The following is a 17,839-nucleotide window of genomic DNA, read 5'->3' as shown; positions in this document are numbered from 1 at the left end:
TAACATGTATACAAAATGGAAGTGTCAAAAGGAACGCATGAACGTTGTCTGTATTTTTTTCTCGTTCTACACAATGCTACCAAAGTTATCTGTTTTGTTTTGGGCTTTTTTATTTTATCTTGTTGATTGAATTCTATAAAATATATCAATATATACTCGATCGACCGTTTGTAATTTACTTAAAAGGCAGAAAAGCTGTCACAAGGTCAATTGAATTGAGAATTCATTTTTTTTTTTACAGGGCAATTTGAAAATTTAAACACACGTTGTAAACACGGATTTAATGACAAGGAAGAAAAAAAAGATCTGTTTTTAGGCACCATTGAAAAAAAAAACCCCAGTCACGTTTTAGTTATCTGTGGAAACATCGCAAACACAATGTTTCAAAAGAAGAGAATTTCAAAATTTTCAATGCGGAAACGTAGCCTGTATTTTAACCGAAATGATTAAACGGGTTGATTCTAATTTTAGTTGATTGACATGGGTTCGCAGTTTTAAAAATCACGATTTTTTTTTCAACAGACACTCTATTACAGTCCGTAATTGAGGCTCAATTAAAGTTTTCTGATCGATGATCTTCTGGTGATTACATTTTAAAAGTCTGCAAATTACCAAAAGGCACTGGAAGAACTCTAATTGACAAATGCATGCAGAAGTCGGTATATACATAGAAAAAGAAATAGACAGAGACAGACAAACGGACAGACAGACTGTATATGAAAGAGAACAAGAGAAGGGGAGAGTAAATAAAGAAATAAAGAGAAACAGGACAGAATATAACAGAGAAAGAAAGGGAGTGAGATAAAAAGAAAGCAAGAAAGAAATGTTAAGACCATAAAGCGAAAGACGGTGAGACAGACTTTCAGATAATATGAATGAATTATGAGAGAGAATATGAAAAAGAAAGAAAGATAGAAAGAAAAGAGTAAAAGACGAATTAGGTAGAGATATAGAGATAAATATATATTGTAGAACTAAAATATAAACCTCTTTTAAATATCTATAATGAACTCTATATGGTCACTTAACCCGGCAACACTTGACACAGGAAGAAGTAAATATGGTTTTATGGTTTTATCAGCCACAAACTTTATTAATCAGCGACAACGAAGAGTCGTGAATTAAGTTGTGTTTGTTTAACCTCTCTCAAGAAATTTCTTATCCACAAAATTACTGTGAAGATGTTAACTACTCTCGTCTTTTTTTTTCGTTAATTAGTTTGACCTTTATGGCTCGTCAACACAAGAGCCATTTTCCATTCGCATCTCGTCGATTTACATTTGTGTGTACTAAATTTGCAAAACTCTGAACCAGATCTCAGTATAGCAGATAATATAAGTAGCTGATTTAAAAAGACGGGAGGGTGTTACAAAAAAATAACACGGCATTTTAATTTTGTTAAATGTATTAATTTTCTTTTAATATGAACAAATCTTATGCTTGATACATGTACTATCTACATGTATTGGGTAAAATAAAATTCTATTTTTATATCAATTATTTATTCAGGAACAAATATAGATTTATTATTAATCAAAATGAACCAATTTTTACAGGCATACATAAGAAATTCAAAGTGATGAAACCAATTGCATCATAATTTTAACAAACTAAATTGATTTATAAATCTAAACAAATTTCAATGCCCCAAACAAAAACAAATTATTAAAATATGTAATCTATATATTAGATACTTTAATTGATTGGAGAGAGTTTCCTAATACACAACTGTCTTTGTTAAGGAATTCTATTTAATCCTCTTTGAACATTTAAACACAAGTACAAGTTTCTATTTATCCTATAGGATGTACAGAGTATACATTATTTTAATTGTTTTCCGCAACTATCCGGTTATGAGAAAGTTCCTTTTTGTTCCTGTTGGTTATACGAGACATAATCAAAACTTTCTCCAAAATTCTCTGCAATAAAGTATCATTATTCACCCATATAATGTATTCTTTCTGGATGTATCAAACTAGAATTACAATGTAACACTAAACTAAAGTCTACATTTCCTGCAGGCAACACTGTTGTGAAACTGATTTTTTTTCCGGAGTTAGCACTTCTCTTTAAAACATCTCTTTTATAGAAAAATATTTCCTAATGAAATAATAGTATTACCTACAGACAGACATTATCTTTTAAATCATAAAGCATTGAGAAGGGACTTGGGGAAGGGAGGGGGGCAAAGCTAATCTTGTTCTTTTACCTAAACTACTTTAATCCAAAGTCCTTCTTAAAAGCATTAAATATAAGTCTGGGGGTTGTATTTCATTCTAGATTAGTGGGTTTTTTTTTCACTTTTCATTTTAACAGAATGTCCATGAAAAGGGTTTTTCTTCGTCTTATAAATTTATCGATGTAGGTATCCGCCAAGGATCTTTTACTAGGGACCCTCTTGTTTTATGTACATCAGTGATATGTTTTGAAACATAACTAAATATTTGCGCAGGCTTCCAGATGGTACTTCTTTTGTGATGTTGTTGTAGACCGTGGTATTAAATCTATCTCCTCTACAGCACATTTTCTATTTGAGTTATTTTTAAGTAAATCTTTTTAGTCCTTTCCTCTTCTTGAAGACATTGATAGAACAGGAAAATGTTCTAACATATAGGCAGTTAATTTAATCCCAATAAAAGTACAAATCAACAATGAAGCTGAATAATGATTTCTAATCATCGTGTGTAAATTTGGCGTTATTGAATCAAGTATCCAGAAGATAGATATGTTACAAACCACAATTATGAAAGCTGGACTTTTCATATTGATACTGTCTATCGTAAAGCTTGTAAAAAGTTAAACCTATTGAGACTTGTTCAAAACACACTCTTCGTACAAACTCCTTAGGAGATAATCTATTCATTTGTAACGCCTGTTTTGTTTTTTTTTACTTATTTGGGACAATGCTATGGATAAAAAAGCAAAACTATGACCAAAAATCAAGTCACTGCTGCTAGAATAGTAACTAGATTAAGAAACTTCAAAGCGGTTTTGTGTGATGAATTAGGTCTTGAGTCTCTATAGCTGACAGAAGAAAGGTTAATTCAATTTTTTTTTATAAACTGGTCTACGAACTTGCAACTGATAGTTGAAAGGAGTAGCTAATCCCACGTCCATTAACACATAATCAATATCCACTTAGAAACAAAGATGATCTTAATACATCTATTGCCGGATAATTATGCCAGTGCCCTTTCTTATGCCTAAAAATTAAATCAATGCCCTTATTAGGAGTGTTTTTAAAAGAAATTTAACAAGGTTGTGGAACGGCTTTGAATATTCTTCATGCTGAAAATGGACTAAGCTTTACAATAGTAAACATTCTACACAGTCAGCTGAGAAATAAAGCCAGAAATTTAAATGATTACCTGTATAATCATTGTTTGCAAGAGTACCTTAGATGTTATACATTATATGCGTGGCGCAGACTGTGCAAATGCATATCATTTACAAATTTAAAGGGACTTGGACACGATTTGAGCTCAAAATTTAAGATTTTATTTTTCCATTTCTAATGTTTAGAAGGTTAATATGGGTATTTGTAATGCTTTATCATAATTTGAAAGTCAGATATTAAGTTATAAGCAAGATACACTGTTTACATATGTGTTTTAGTGTTATAAGTTTCAATCAAAAGTTGCTTTTTTCTATTGAATATATATTTTTTAAACACATTGAACAAGTTTGCCTTTTTTCTTACGAGTTATGTAGTCAAAGAAATGGTAATTCCATACTTTACATTATTTGTAAACAAATATAAGACTCGAGCTTCGTTTATATCACAATGAATTCTTACCTGTGTATCTCTCTTATAACTTAAATTATAACATCAAAATTTTGGTCAATTATTCAAAATGTGCAAGTAAACCATTTTATATCTAAAAAATAAAAAAAATTAAATTTTGTTCTAAAATCGTGTCCAAATCCCTTTAACAGCCACCGAAAAAAAACCGATGCAGTGTTGTATGTTAGTATCGTCTGAAGTTATCCTCATTCTTTCTCTTTAAAGTCATTACTAAAAAATGTGAATTTCATTTTTAATTGATCTTTCATTACTAGTAGCATCTTACCTTGCATTTTTTGGAAACGGGCTTAGATAGGCAAATTGTTGCCCAGTATTATAACATGTGAATACATAGAACATGGTGTTTGTGTTTAAATCAAAGACTGTCCGAATCCACTTGTGTCGATGCATGCACGGAACACTGTGCCGGATAATTATGCCAGTGCCAAGGTAGCGTTTTTGCACCCGTTTAAGCTGCATATATCGAAAAATTCAAATATGCCATATGATAGATCATTGCTTAAAGAGTTAACAACCACCTTTGTTATCATTGTATCTCACCTGTGAGGTGAGATATTTAAATTTCAAAAATAAATTCTTATAGGAAAATAATTTTCACCATAGGATAAACAATATTCCTATAGGTAATTTGAAATTTCCTATCGGAAAACAAGAACTTCCTATAGGAATTTCAATTCCGATAGGAGTTGATAACATCCGAGAGGAAAACTTAATATCCTATAGGAAACCTACATGCCTGAATCAAATTCCTACAGGAAATACCATTCTCCTATAGGAAATATAATTCCTATAGGACTTTTTAAAAATCCTTTAGGTATGTCAATATTTCCTGTAGGAGAATCAATTATCCTATGGGAATTATCATTTTCCGATGGGATATTAATTTTTACAGGTAAATATCTCACCTGTTAGGTGAAACACACTAAAAACAAAAGTGGTTATATACTCTGTAGAAAATGGTCTGTCATTTGGTATTTATGGATTTTTCCGAAATGCATCTTAAGCGGATGAAAAAATGCCACCTTGGCACTGGCATTATTATACGGCACATTGTTACGGATGGGTTTTAATTGTTCGGCAAAACCGGGCATTTAGGGATCCTCTTTTTATGACAGTACGTCACAACATGGCGATTTGAACGCATTTAGAAACAGTTTATATCGCCAAAAGGTGGTGACTATTTCTGTGGTGCAATGGGTGTATCTTCGGTCTACCAACCCGCAGGTCCCAAGTTCGAACGCTGCATAAGAGCGGTAAAATTTAAGAACTTGATTTTTCCCCAAAATTGAAAGGTTTTGTGGTCAATTCATGTCGAACACATGCTAAAAATCCATATCCATATCTTTAAGTTATTTAGAAGAATGGGCTTGTTTGCAGAATTTTCCTCGGATGTGTCAAGGACCCTTAAAGGACTCACCGGTCATATCTCACAGTTCTTATTATGATGTGCATTCGAGCTTATTTCAAAAAAAATTCTTTCTTTTCTTTTATTTCTTATATTCCGAGTGTTTATTTTCATTTTCTTTTTATAGGAAAGGGACCAATCAATATGATAAAGAACCTAAGTATGCATAGTCTATTCTGCCTATCGGATCCCAAACCAATTCACCTTACAGGTAGGTGTTCATAGCAAAAATTCTTATAAGCACACTTAAACACATTCTTAATCTCATACGTGTGGTGATAGAACCCGTATGATGAACCTTTGCTTAATCAAACTGGTGATGCTTTATCAAATACTTCCGGTCCGAACTATTTTTGACACAACCCCTCGCTTCAACGCTTCAGTGATCTATTTTCGAAGATTTGCGAGTACTTTAAACATAACTATATCTACTACAAAAAGTGATATAAAAAGGATTTTGTCAAAGACTTCCATTACTTACAAGTATGAAGGAAAACATAACTGCGTAATCATAGGCGTATATATATTCTCAACTCATAGACATATTCTCAAGACATATATATATTCTCAACTCGTGCTGTAAATGTAAAACAGTCCAATTGAATATCTCATGTTTGTCCTCGAGTAGTTTTTTGAAACATATATGAGGGTAGGAAATAGACTTTAAATGTACCTTGCCCATAATAAAAGAGAAATGATTATAACATGTACATATGTCAATATTTTTTTTTATAAGAACAGTTACAGTTTAAACGTTGGAAAAAAATTTATACTTGCATATGGAATTTTTTCTATTATTACGGCGAAGTGTGATGTACATTGTGTTGGTATAACAATAATGTAAGCGCGATTTATACCCCTAGTAATAAATTTACCTACGTTAAATTGACATGGTCATAAATTTGGTCAAATTCTATTTATCTGTTTTTATTATTTACAATGCTTTAGGAATACATTTCTAATGATCAAATGAAATTTGAGAGTCAGTCGTTGAGGCATAAGCAAGATACAGGGCTCCCAGTTCTTTGCCATGTAAACAAGGCCCATGCCCTGTTTTTGTTTATGTGGGTTCCATATACCAGTAAAACAGTAAAAAATCTTTTTCAAGCTGATTTGTCTATGTTCTTGTTCATTTCAAGCATTGATAAGCAATTCCTAACGTTTAACACATTCATTTTAGGTCTAAAACTGGAATTTTTACTTTAACATTCAGAATGTAAACAAAAGCTTTGTTTACATAGCAAACAATTGTAAGCTCTGTAACTCGCTTAAAACTCAACAAATGACACTTAAATTTTGGATGCCTATCAAAAATGCCTTACTGAAGCATTGTAAACATTAAAATCGAAAATTAATTTTTGACCAAAATCGTGACCATGCCCGTTTAATTCTGTTTTAATTGATATGGCAAGGCCTTTTATTTAAAGGGGTATGGTTAATCGTAAGGAACTGTTTCTTCATGCTTAAAATAAATAATAAGATAGACAACCCAGCATTAAAAGATTTTTTACTGGTACATTGAAACTATGTCAACAAAAACTATGCACGAGCCTTGTTTACATGACGAAGAATTGTGAGCCCTGTATCTTGCTTAGAACTCAACGACTGGCACCCAAATTTCATTTGATCATTAGAAATACATTTCTAATGCATTGCAAATAATAAAAACAGAAAAATAAAATTTAACCAAAGTCGCGCCTTAAATGTACATGTAACTGATGTAGAACGCCGATAAAACATTTCTACGGGTAAATAATGACAAGGATTTAAAATCCAATCATCGAAGCAGATTGGTAGTTAACGCCTAACACATCAACATAAATTAGGACAGTTTTTAATATGACTAATGATTCTAACACTTATTTTAAAAGAAATATTACATCACCACGGTGAATGAACGTGCGTCACATACCTTCATAATAGTTTAGATTTATTTCCTTATTTTGTATAATTCTTACATAAGGAATTCCCTTTCATCTCAATCAGCCGAAAGTCAACAAGTTGTGGTTAATCATAAATATCTGAAGTCTTTGACAACTACGAAAAAGGTGTCTCTTGCATTGTAATTATATCAATAGGGGAACCAATGTTAAAGGAAAATGCATTTTGGTATGAATGTGGACTAAGGTATACTCTGTGCGACATTTAAATTTTTTGGAGCGTTTGATTCGTGCAAATATATGCAAGTCTGGTCCATTAATGTTCTGAATTTTTGCTATGAGCTTTAATCCAAAGGGAATATCATTTATGCAAAATAAATTGTGAAAAATCGGCGTAATGTGATAAAATTTATACTTTGGAATATCTTCCGATTTTTAGTTCAGTTCTGTAAATTTTAAAGCATCCTGAAAATTATTTCCTTAGAGGATATAGTTTATAGAACATGAGGTGAAGATAGTCACCGATCGTGGCAAAATCATTTCTTGATTTTGGGGGGTTCGTGCTAAAACTTCATAATTTAGTCCTTTACAAGAAACTGGCAATAGTGCTTATTCATTTTTTTTATTTTTTTTTTTCACTGAATAAATTATTACTTCTTGTGTATTTGAGAGAGTAATATATTGTTTAATTTAATGCGGGCTTAGTTTTATCGAAGGCTCTTTACAAATTATGAACTCAACGTAACTTACCTAGAACCTAGTTTTAGATACGTTTTAACAAGAGCCTGGACTTTCTGTGGGATGTTATTATCTAGTTTGCTCATCAAAACAAGCTGTCAGATTATCATATTGATCTCCTTTATTCTAATTCGCTAAGAGATGCTGATATTCAAAATATTAATATTCATAGACTGTCAAAACCGGAAAGTTGTTTGTCAATATCTGCTCTGCTGTGTGAAGTTGACGCTGTTTCAGCGAAATATACATCCCTGTGCACATGTTTTGTCCATGTGGTAATTTATTGTTCAGTCTTTATATGGCAGTTGGGACCACATCTGTGTAAATCAAAGTTTAATGAATTGCCAAGGTACATTTTTCATCAATAAAATCACTGCAAAAAACATCAGTAAAAATGGAGTTAATGATTTTTTTTTATTTACTCTTTCAACAAAGTCCGATTTTAAAAACTTTGAAAAAGCACTGATAATACTGTTGAATTACGTGACGTATACATTAGACAAGTTAAACGTATATGAATTTTTTTTTTACATCAAAAAGCTTCCTTTTCAGATTAAAAAAACACTCATTTAAACAACATTGGTACCATATGTTTACTGAAGAAAGATTAATTGGCAATTAAGTGTAATTGAATGCAGGATTTGTGCCATATCGGAACATAGATAATATATTTCTTTCTATAACTTGGCTGGTTGTTAAACAATTCATTGGAGCTATAATTGAAAAAAAATCTTCCCAAACACATTATTTTGTTTTATCATCCTCAAACTTAACATTTTCCTAACTTTTTCTTTATCACTTGAGACCTCCATAAAAAAGGCAATTTTTACTTTATTAAATACTTTTTTTCTACCCACCGTTATAAAAGTGTTGATTGAAAAAAATACGTCTTCTAATGACAGGAAAAATACGTTTGCTAATGTTGCTTCAAACGATATATATTCATTGTTTTATTTATAAATCTAAAGATATCTTTTTAAAAGGCCTGGATGTTAACTTTTTAAGAGAAGAGCTCTGTATCTTAAAGAGGTTCGTTCCTCCGTTTTTAAGTAGCCATTTTGGGTCACATCTATTCTAGAAATTATGCATCATAAACTGATTCTACCCATAAATTCAAATTTAATAATGCCAATTAAACTATCTTAAATAAGATAGTAATGGAAAAATTACATATTTACAGAGTTTAGTTTGGGACTATATTTTGTGGCGGAAGGTTTTTAATAAGAAAATGAACATTTTTCATAACTCAGTTGTTTTTGAGTACCGTCATTTTAGCTTCCTTATTTTCAGTTCGAACAAAATTTCCAGATAGTTTGAGCATTATGATTTCTTCATTTTGTTACATAAAACATAATTTTACAATTTTTCAATATCTTTTATCGATACATATTAGCAAATTTAACTTATATTTCATAAAAGTCAAGTAAAAATGAATCCCAATTTTTGCCTAAAATCAGCTTATTTCATATCTCAAATTTTACACTATAGACCCATATTTTTGTTTTATTTTCTGAAATTTTAAGATTTTTCTGAAAAGTTTATCACAATTTGAGAAAAAGTTTGAAACTGTTAAAAATTTTCATTACATGTGAATTGGTACTGGATAAAAATAGCGTTTTATCAGTGCAAAAAAGTTAAAATACCAATTAGGTGAAGAAATTGTAACATTTTTTTTTATGATAATTTTAATCTTATTTGTTTTAAATAGTATAAATTTGTATTTGGTGTCATGGTTTATGCCGATTATAAAATATGTAGGGAAAAGCGATTTATGAGCAATTTGCACTTTTGCTGCAGAAAGGTCATATTAAATACACCATAGCACCAAATGAAGCATATAGACCCCAAAATTTTGTTTTGAATTTTGGTTAAGCTTTGTGTGTAAGTTTTTAAAAAATACTTTAGAAAAAAGCTTTTAGACTTTTGATCGCAGGATCCAACGTCCTTAAGGATTTTGTGAAATATTGAATTTGTAAAGCTAGTATTTGGAATTTTTAGCTAGAAAACCAAAAATTATATCTTAACATATCTAAAATGTGAGTTCGTTCTGACGAGTAATTTGTTGACTATTCATTAACATAATGGAGGAATGGAACGATTTTTATTTTTCATATTTCAACAGACCACTATTACATAACAGAAAATAGCCGGATGCGGCTGGTGCTAGCCTATATGAGAGGGGGGTCCACTCTCACGGCGGACATTGTGCGGCACACAGAGGCTGATTTCTATCAGTTTGAGCCCCTCCATGGCATAACGATCGCCGTGCAGGAAAACAGACCCGTGCAGTTTCTCAATGGAACGATTAGGTGTGTGGAGAATTTAAAATCGATAACAAACGGCTCGGAACCGAATCCAAGCTTTGCAACATGCAATATCTTGTCGAAATCAAAGAACGAACAATTAAGCTTAATTTTCATCATAACTGTGATTAATTAGATTGAAGGGTTGTGACACTGTGTTTGGAGTTAATTTCGTTTAGTTTGTGGTAATATCAAGGTCAGCATGTAACTCATTACTTTTTGTATATAAACATTCTACAGTTGACTTTCGATATCTCGAAGACTAATAACTCGAATACATTAGACATGTCAAAGTGATTTGTAAGTCCGAACCTCTTAAATTTTGAGTGGTTTTTTTAAATTATATTTTTTAGCGTTTTGGATGAAGTTATTTTTAAAACATTTTTGTGACATGTAATTCGGGGTGTCGCATAGATGTACAGTGGTAACAGCGTTATTGTTGACAAGCCAATCGTGTTAAATAGTTTGTGTAAGGTGGCTGATCAGTCGTGTAACGTGCTGGATCGTGCGTGTATCAGGAAAAATAGTTTGCGTTTTTTACCGTGCGTGTTCGTTCGTTTTTTCGTTTTGTTACTTTTTTTACGGAATGTCAGGATTTATTCTTAAAACAACGAGAAGTATTTTTTTGTAAAGCAATGTGAATTTTAAACTTTTTTTATAGAAAAACATTGGCAGTTGTTAGCATGTATTTCGTGGTTAAATACATTTATCCAGTATTTCCACAGCTAATTCAATCCTTTGTTCGGTCGAGTTAGTTTTGCATAATGTTATAGTCAGCCTATATCAAGCATCCATTGTGTCTTGACACATAATTTTAATCATATTAGCAAGAGCGACACGTTGAATGAAAGCGGTCAAGCTTACCCACTCCCCGTTTTAAACTAAACGGTTATCCCCAACGTTTTTCTTTCAAGTGAGAATACGATACGCATTCCTATCTGGTTCATTGTGTAAACATTAGTTTGAAAAAAAAATTTATAGACGCTTTAAAATTTAGAATAAATAGATATTAATCAATTATGTACTGTAAATAATGAAAATATTCTATGTGTAAAATCGAAATTCTATGGAACAAGGTAACAAATTTACCTCTATCCCGCATAATCAAATCGTACGTAAGGGACCTGGATTACATAAACAGTCAACTCGTATGTAAATAAATTCATGTAGTTAATGCATTATCTTCAATTAATTTAAATTTAAGTTATTATTCGTTATGGAGACAAAAAATAAATTTGTGTATGAAATATAAATTTTTTTTGTATGGATGTGTAAATTGTTTACTCGTAAAATATAAAACAGTGCATTGCTACTGTACATGCCGCTTTTCAATAAAACACAAACATAAAGCAATGCAAATTAAAGCAATACGTTTTCTTAATTCTAATCTTAAAAATTAATTTTGATTTTGCGTGTTTAATGGTGTAGAATCGTTCGGTTGCGTGTTCTATCGTTTTCGTGTATCGTAAAAATTCAGTAAGTTAGTGATCGTCCGTGTATCGTGCGTGATCGTTCGTGTATCGTGCGTGATCGTTCGTGTATCAGAATCGTGCGTGTCGTTTGTCAACAATAACGTTGTTACCACTGTACATCTTAAACGGGCATGGTCATGATTTTAGTCAAATTCTATTTTTCTATTTTTATTAGATACAATGCTTTATGAATGCATTTCTAATGATAAAATTAAATTTGAGAGTCAGTCGTTTAGTTTAAAGCAAGATACAGAGCTCACAAATCTGTGTCATGTAAATAAGGCTGATGCCCCAATATGTTTACGTAGGTTCAATACACCAATAAAAACTCTTTTTCAAGCTGATTTTCCTATTTACCTATTCATTTTAAGCATAGATAGAGAGTTCCTAACGTTTAACACATTCATTTTCGGTATAGAATTGAAATTTTCACCTCAACATTCAAAATGTAAACAAAACCTTTGTTTACCTAGCAAAAAATTATAAGCTTTGTAACTTGCTATTAACTCAACTAATGACACTCAAATTTTGGTTGCCTATTAGGGATGCGTCACCGAAGCATTGTAAGCATCAAAATCAGAAAAATAATTTTTTGACCAAAATTTTTACCATGCCCTTTTAACTTTAATAAATGGGTCTGTAAAAATAAGCATGAAATTTGGGGGGAAAACTGGATGAATTTATGTTAATTGTACGGTTTTTCTTTACCAACCTCATTTTCCTTTAAGGAATTAAGGAAGCTGGTGTCGATTACTAGTAAATATCAAGACCAGTATTAATTACTGGGTTATCAACGTGTGATCAATAATAAAGCCATTATGATGACAACTTTTAAGAACATTTCGAGTGTTAACTTCAGGTCCATATATTACATATCAATACTTCTTTTTGATTAAATTTATTCATTTAGAGATCTTTTTACCTATGTAAACCATCCCGCAACATTACGTCTATATCATGTATAAATAAAACAATAGAAATGTCTAAACAGAGAGACATCAAAAGTATCGATTTTGCTCATTTCCTCTTTTTCTTTATTTATAAGAAGTGATAGGTTTCTATCCCTTCGAAGCATGAGTTCTATAATTTGTATGGGATGGAACATTTTACGAATTAACAGATACATGAACCTGAATACTAAAGTAATGTTTAACTTCACACTCTCGGGAAATACATTTCTCTGAGAAGTGTCTGTCATTTACAGGCTACAATAGATTGAGTTAGTTCTAATGAACATCTGCAGAGCAAGTAGCAAATCCTTAATGTATTTTGTTTATCAGTTGGATGGTTTTGTTTCAACAATATAACTAAGTAATTTATAAAAAAAAAAAAAACCATGTAAGGCAGGAGGAAAAATTAAATTGACGTGAATTTTTACCATGGAGGATGCTGAATGACTTTTAGAAAATATAGATTGAGTAAAACTGTGACAAAACTCTCACCCCTCCCTCGCAAAAAAAATACGATAACAGATGTTTAATTTCACATTTCCCCAAACCAAAAAAATGATTTGCTTTCAAACCGTTCATTTTCTCTGATATTTAGATAAGAATCTACAAATTTAAATAGGCGATTGCGAAAAGCAATTGATTTTGTTACCTTAAATTAAATCTTTAATTAACTTTTACATAACTGAGATGAAAATGATAGATTATTGTTTTAAAATATCAACGTCATGTTAGTCTAAAACAACTCGAGAAATGAAGCGGAAAGAAAATAAAATTAATTCATTTCTCAGATGATCACACTGATTTTTACTCCCAAGAAAAAGAAAAAAATTACTTAAGATCCAGATCGAAACTCGTTGTCCCAGGTCGATGTAATACATATGCCACTGTTTCAAAGATCCATGAACTATTTTTATGTAAAGCATAACAATTGACGATGAAATTTTTTGAACCAAAAAGTGCTTGTTGAAGGCCTGTGTTTTTACAATAACATATGGTAGTAACTGCGGATCCAAATTTGTACCTAAACGGTGTAATATTAGGGAGGAGGGCAGCGTCGATTCACAATGTATTAATTTATCTCACCCGCTTACCCCCACCAACTCATGTAGATCAAGGAATAGATTAAATAGTGAAGACTCATTATCCTTGCAAATCAAGAAAAAAGTTTAACTTTTAAAACCGTTCATCTGCAATACACTTTACAAAAAATCAAGTAAAGCACACAGTAAAAGGGCGGTTGTCTAATTTCTATTTTTTTTTTTGTCGTTATAACATTGGATTCATGCTCTCCCTTCTCTACAACATTTAGTCGATGCAAGTACGATTAATATTATTATTAGTGTGCTGTTTTCATTCTATGGCTCTAATTCACAGAATGAAAATTAGAGTTATTCATGTCGACTTTTGTTTCTCATTTTGTTTTTCAATGAAATAAAGATTTGTAATGTCACATCCTATTTAATTTTTTACCTATTTATCCATGTTGATTTTTGTTTTTTTTTTTGCAAAACGATTTGAATGGAATTAAATTGCACGATGTTTACAGATATATGCAGTTTGATAATAAAAACCGTGTAAAATAATTCAGGTAAAATTCTATGAAGTTTTCCTATATTTCATATGTAAATGACATTGACATTGACAATTCAAAGAACAATATGCATGTTTCCCTTGATGTGTTCATTGGTCTATTTCAGAAATATCACAAAAGAGGAGCTGGAATCGGTTTATACGGAAATGATTTACCACTGGTTCACATGCAACTTCAAAAATATTGATCTTCCTGGACTCACCAGTTCTTTTATTAAGATCTACACACCTGAACATGGGAAATATTACTCGTGTATCAATCCAGTCAATACCACAAAAAGCAAACTAGACCTCGTAAAGCAATGCATTCCAATATTACACCTCAAATGTCTCGAATCGAAAACTCGGACGTTGAAAACAATTCGATTGACGGTGTCTATGGCGGGAAAACTTTTAAAATGGCTACCTAGGCTTCAAGTTCTTCATTTGATACGAGATCCTCGTGGGATAATAAATTCGCAGTTCGAGCAGGAGGTAACGGAGGGTAAAAATGTATCAATTGCTTCAAAAGACTTATGTCAAACCATGTCTACAAATTTAAATTCATATAAAGAACTAGAACCATGTCATGGAAGTAGAATGCTAGGGGTGGTGTATGAAAATTTGTGCCAGAATCCTTTTATTGTTGTGCCAAAGATATTTAATTTTTTTCATAGCAATTATTCAACGCGTGTTAGAGACTTTGTGAAAAAGTTAATGCGAGGACCCGTTAAGGCCTGTGGCTACTGTACAGACAGGGGGAACGCCCTCGCCAATGCTTATCGTTGGATATCGATTATCAGCAAAAATGATTTGAAAATCGTCGATAAACATTGCTCTTTTCTTTATGCGAATCTGGGATATAAACACTTGGACTACAACAAATTGAATGTAACGAAAACATCATGGAAACCCCTCACAAGTTTTTTCATATGATACCGGTATTCGTGATACAGTGTTCAATATTTTATTCCACAGATTGTAAAGTCATAATGTATACCCCGTGTGATGGATCACATGTTGCCTAGTAACTGCTTGTGCATTTGTTTGTGAGTGAGCCAATAATTTTGAAACTGGACAAGAAGAAAAGAACCGTAATAAGTTGCAAAGAAATGTTTTTTCAACGATTACTGTTTCCTATCATATGCGTTTGATTTCAATGCTGTTGAGAGATTATGTACTTCAAACCGTGGCAAGAAGATTCCTCTTGTTGATTTTTTAGTCTGACCTAGTGATTTACTTCGTTGTTGCACTGAAATACATGTAGCAGGGTCTTACATTTATTTGTCAAAGTGATATTGTTATGGTCAACAGAAGCAAGAGCCAACTTCAGCTAGACCAAAGCGGTCTATACTAACATATGCTCTGTAGCCATCCCAGTAATTCTTTAATTTATACAATAGACACCTGTGAAAATACTTCCTTATTATAGTAGAAAGTGCTTCAATTTTCTTAATCAATTTATCATAGGGTATGTCATAAAGCTATCCACACACGATTTAAGAAAAGTTATTTGACATTAGTTCATAAAATCGTTTTACAAACACCCCTGCAAATGTGTTCCGAATAATTTCTTTATCGTTGCTAAGTATGTAATAAATCCAGAGGTGCTCGAATGAAATGTCACGAGACTTCAACGAGATTTGTTCAGTTCCTGTGAAATTTCGAGCGGAAGTATAAATGTTCGGATATTATTCTCAAAATATGTAAGTACTGGTCAATTTTCATATCATATCCTACTTTGATTTATGTTAAAACATGACAATCATTTAAAATGTATGTTTTATTTCACCATCTAGCGGTTATTTAAATTTAACGATGATATTCAGAACAGAACAGATACCACGTGTAGAGTGGTTGAAAATATAAACATTCGGTTGCTAAATAAAATCATAGCTACGTTTGATGCTTGTGGTGTGCAAAACTTTGTTTTTAAAACAAATAATGGGTGAATGTTTTGCATAAAAACTAAGTATATCGAGCCATTATCAAGGAACAGTCTGCATAAAATAGTATAGTCTATTTCACTATTGATGTTATTACTAGGCCAGGCGCGGATCGAAAATTAATTCCTAGTGGGGATCTCTACTACGCATGTTAATTGTTGCAACAGCAGAAAAAAAAACTATTTTTGTATTGTCACATTTATTTCTAGAACACATTTTATCCACCAATTAATGAAAATAAAGTTTAAAATCAATATACGTCTAGAATGTATATTTGACAACAGGTACTTAGATTCTATAACATAGACTATAAACACGAGACGCTATTTCTACAGCGAAACTGCATGAAAGGGTAAAATAAAACCACGTGGTCTAAAATTTAAATGACAATAACATTCGCAGGGGTGACAAAGTCACCTTCATCTCATTCATTGACCACGTTACCTCTGAGTTGGCCGTTAGTTGTCAATATTGGTTTTTACTTGATACTCATTTCATATCGTCTTTTATTTACCAGTGGAGTATATTTTGCTGTGTTTTTCTATGTTACTTTATGCGCACTATGTTGATCACTCTTGTTGAAATAGTTCATGTTTTGAACCTTGTTAGATTTTCATCTCGCTGCCTTTTTCTATTAGTACAAAAATAAATGTTTAACTCGTCTAATACGTTATAAAGTACTAAAGTATGATATGGTAGCGTTATAGTTATCAGTGCTTTCAAAATCTTGGCGAAGTATTGCTATATTGACTACACTTCCGTCGGTGCCCATGTTTTTCCTCTAGCCTCAGGTTAATCATATTTTTATGACGTCACATTGGTAGATTGTCATTTTATTTATATATGATCTCATTCTTGTGCACAAGATAGATTTTTTTCTTAAAGAAATTCAATGCCTTTTTGATAATGTTGGCAGTCTTAAATCAACATTGTTACTGTGTTTCATATTCAGAAGCTTTCTTGTCAACATCATGTGCTGGTACAGGGAATAAAATACTACAAATTTTTAAATTTTTAAATTCAATGATGCAAGTGCAAAAAAAATACCGCCTCCAGCATATTTTTGACACTTTTCCAATTAAAAGCTTACGAAGCCTACAGTGTTCATTATAATTAATTTTATAATATTTCATTGTTTGCTTAGTTTTTTATATGAATCTGTCGTTTTATGTTTTATACAACGTTGAATAAAGTTTTCGAAAAGCATGAATTTTAATTTATCTGTGTGTGTATATAAAAATTTATGTTATTCGGTGATGTTTTAAAATGAAATGTAATAAAACAAATTAAAATGGCACCCTGAAGGCGCTCATACAGCAATTTGAAGATAATTACTAGCGCTCTCTAGTATACTAAGTAATACATGTAGAACTTGTATAAATTAAAATCCATTTTCCACCTTTATATTATTATGTTTATAATTAAGTCTCTTTTCTATCAGGATTATTTTATAGGCACATCAAATGTTGAGCATTGCAGTTCTCAAAAAAGGTTCTAGAGCATTGTTCAATTATGGGATATAAACGGACATCAAACTCTGAACACCTGGTGAGGCAACAGAATCGTCCAGGGGCCAAAGTCAAAAAAAAAATTAAAGATTCAGCAATATATCAAAATCTTTGCATATAACCTTTCTTTTTTGTGAACATAATGAACTGTTTTCCTTTGTAAAATTGGATTCCTAATGTGGCCCCCACCCTGCGCCTCAAGATTTCGTTTATAACGAATTTGAATCTACACTATCTGAGAAATCTTCACTAAAGTTACAGCT

The 17,839-nt window shown here is 31.7% G+C and overlaps 2 protein-coding genes across 3 annotated transcripts in view; one reads left to right on the top strand and one right to left on the bottom strand.

Moving 5' to 3' along the window:
* LOC136274826 (carbohydrate sulfotransferase 1-like) overlaps positions 1 to 17,265 on the top strand; it is an 80,548-nt gene extending 63,283 nt beyond the window's left edge. For both annotated transcript variants that reach the window (XM_066082519.1, XM_066082518.1), the window contains exons 2-4: positions 5,338 to 5,421; positions 9,951 to 10,137; positions 14,251 to 17,265. In XM_066082519.1, coding sequence (XP_065938591.1) covers positions 5,355 to 5,421; positions 9,951 to 10,137; positions 14,251 to 15,058 — 1,062 coding nt within the window. In that variant the 5' untranslated portion in view covers positions 5,338 to 5,354 and the 3' untranslated portion in view covers positions 15,059 to 17,265. The remainder of the gene's footprint in view (positions 1 to 5,337; positions 5,422 to 9,950; positions 10,138 to 14,250) is intronic.
* The window catches only part of LOC105336881 (uncharacterized), a 133,930-nt gene that overhangs the window by 83,703 nt on the left and 32,388 nt on the right, over positions 1 to 17,839 (bottom strand). The gene's annotated exons all lie outside the window — the stretch shown is intronic.

The sequence above is a fragment of the Magallana gigas genome, chromosome 4, assembly GCF_963853765.1.
Source record: "Magallana gigas chromosome 4, xbMagGiga1.1, whole genome shotgun sequence".
Lineage (NCBI taxonomy): Eukaryota > Metazoa > Mollusca > Bivalvia > Ostreida > Ostreidae > Magallana > Magallana gigas.
Note: the sequence above shows the minus strand (reverse complement) of the source record. Positions and strands in the feature narration are given on the sequence as shown.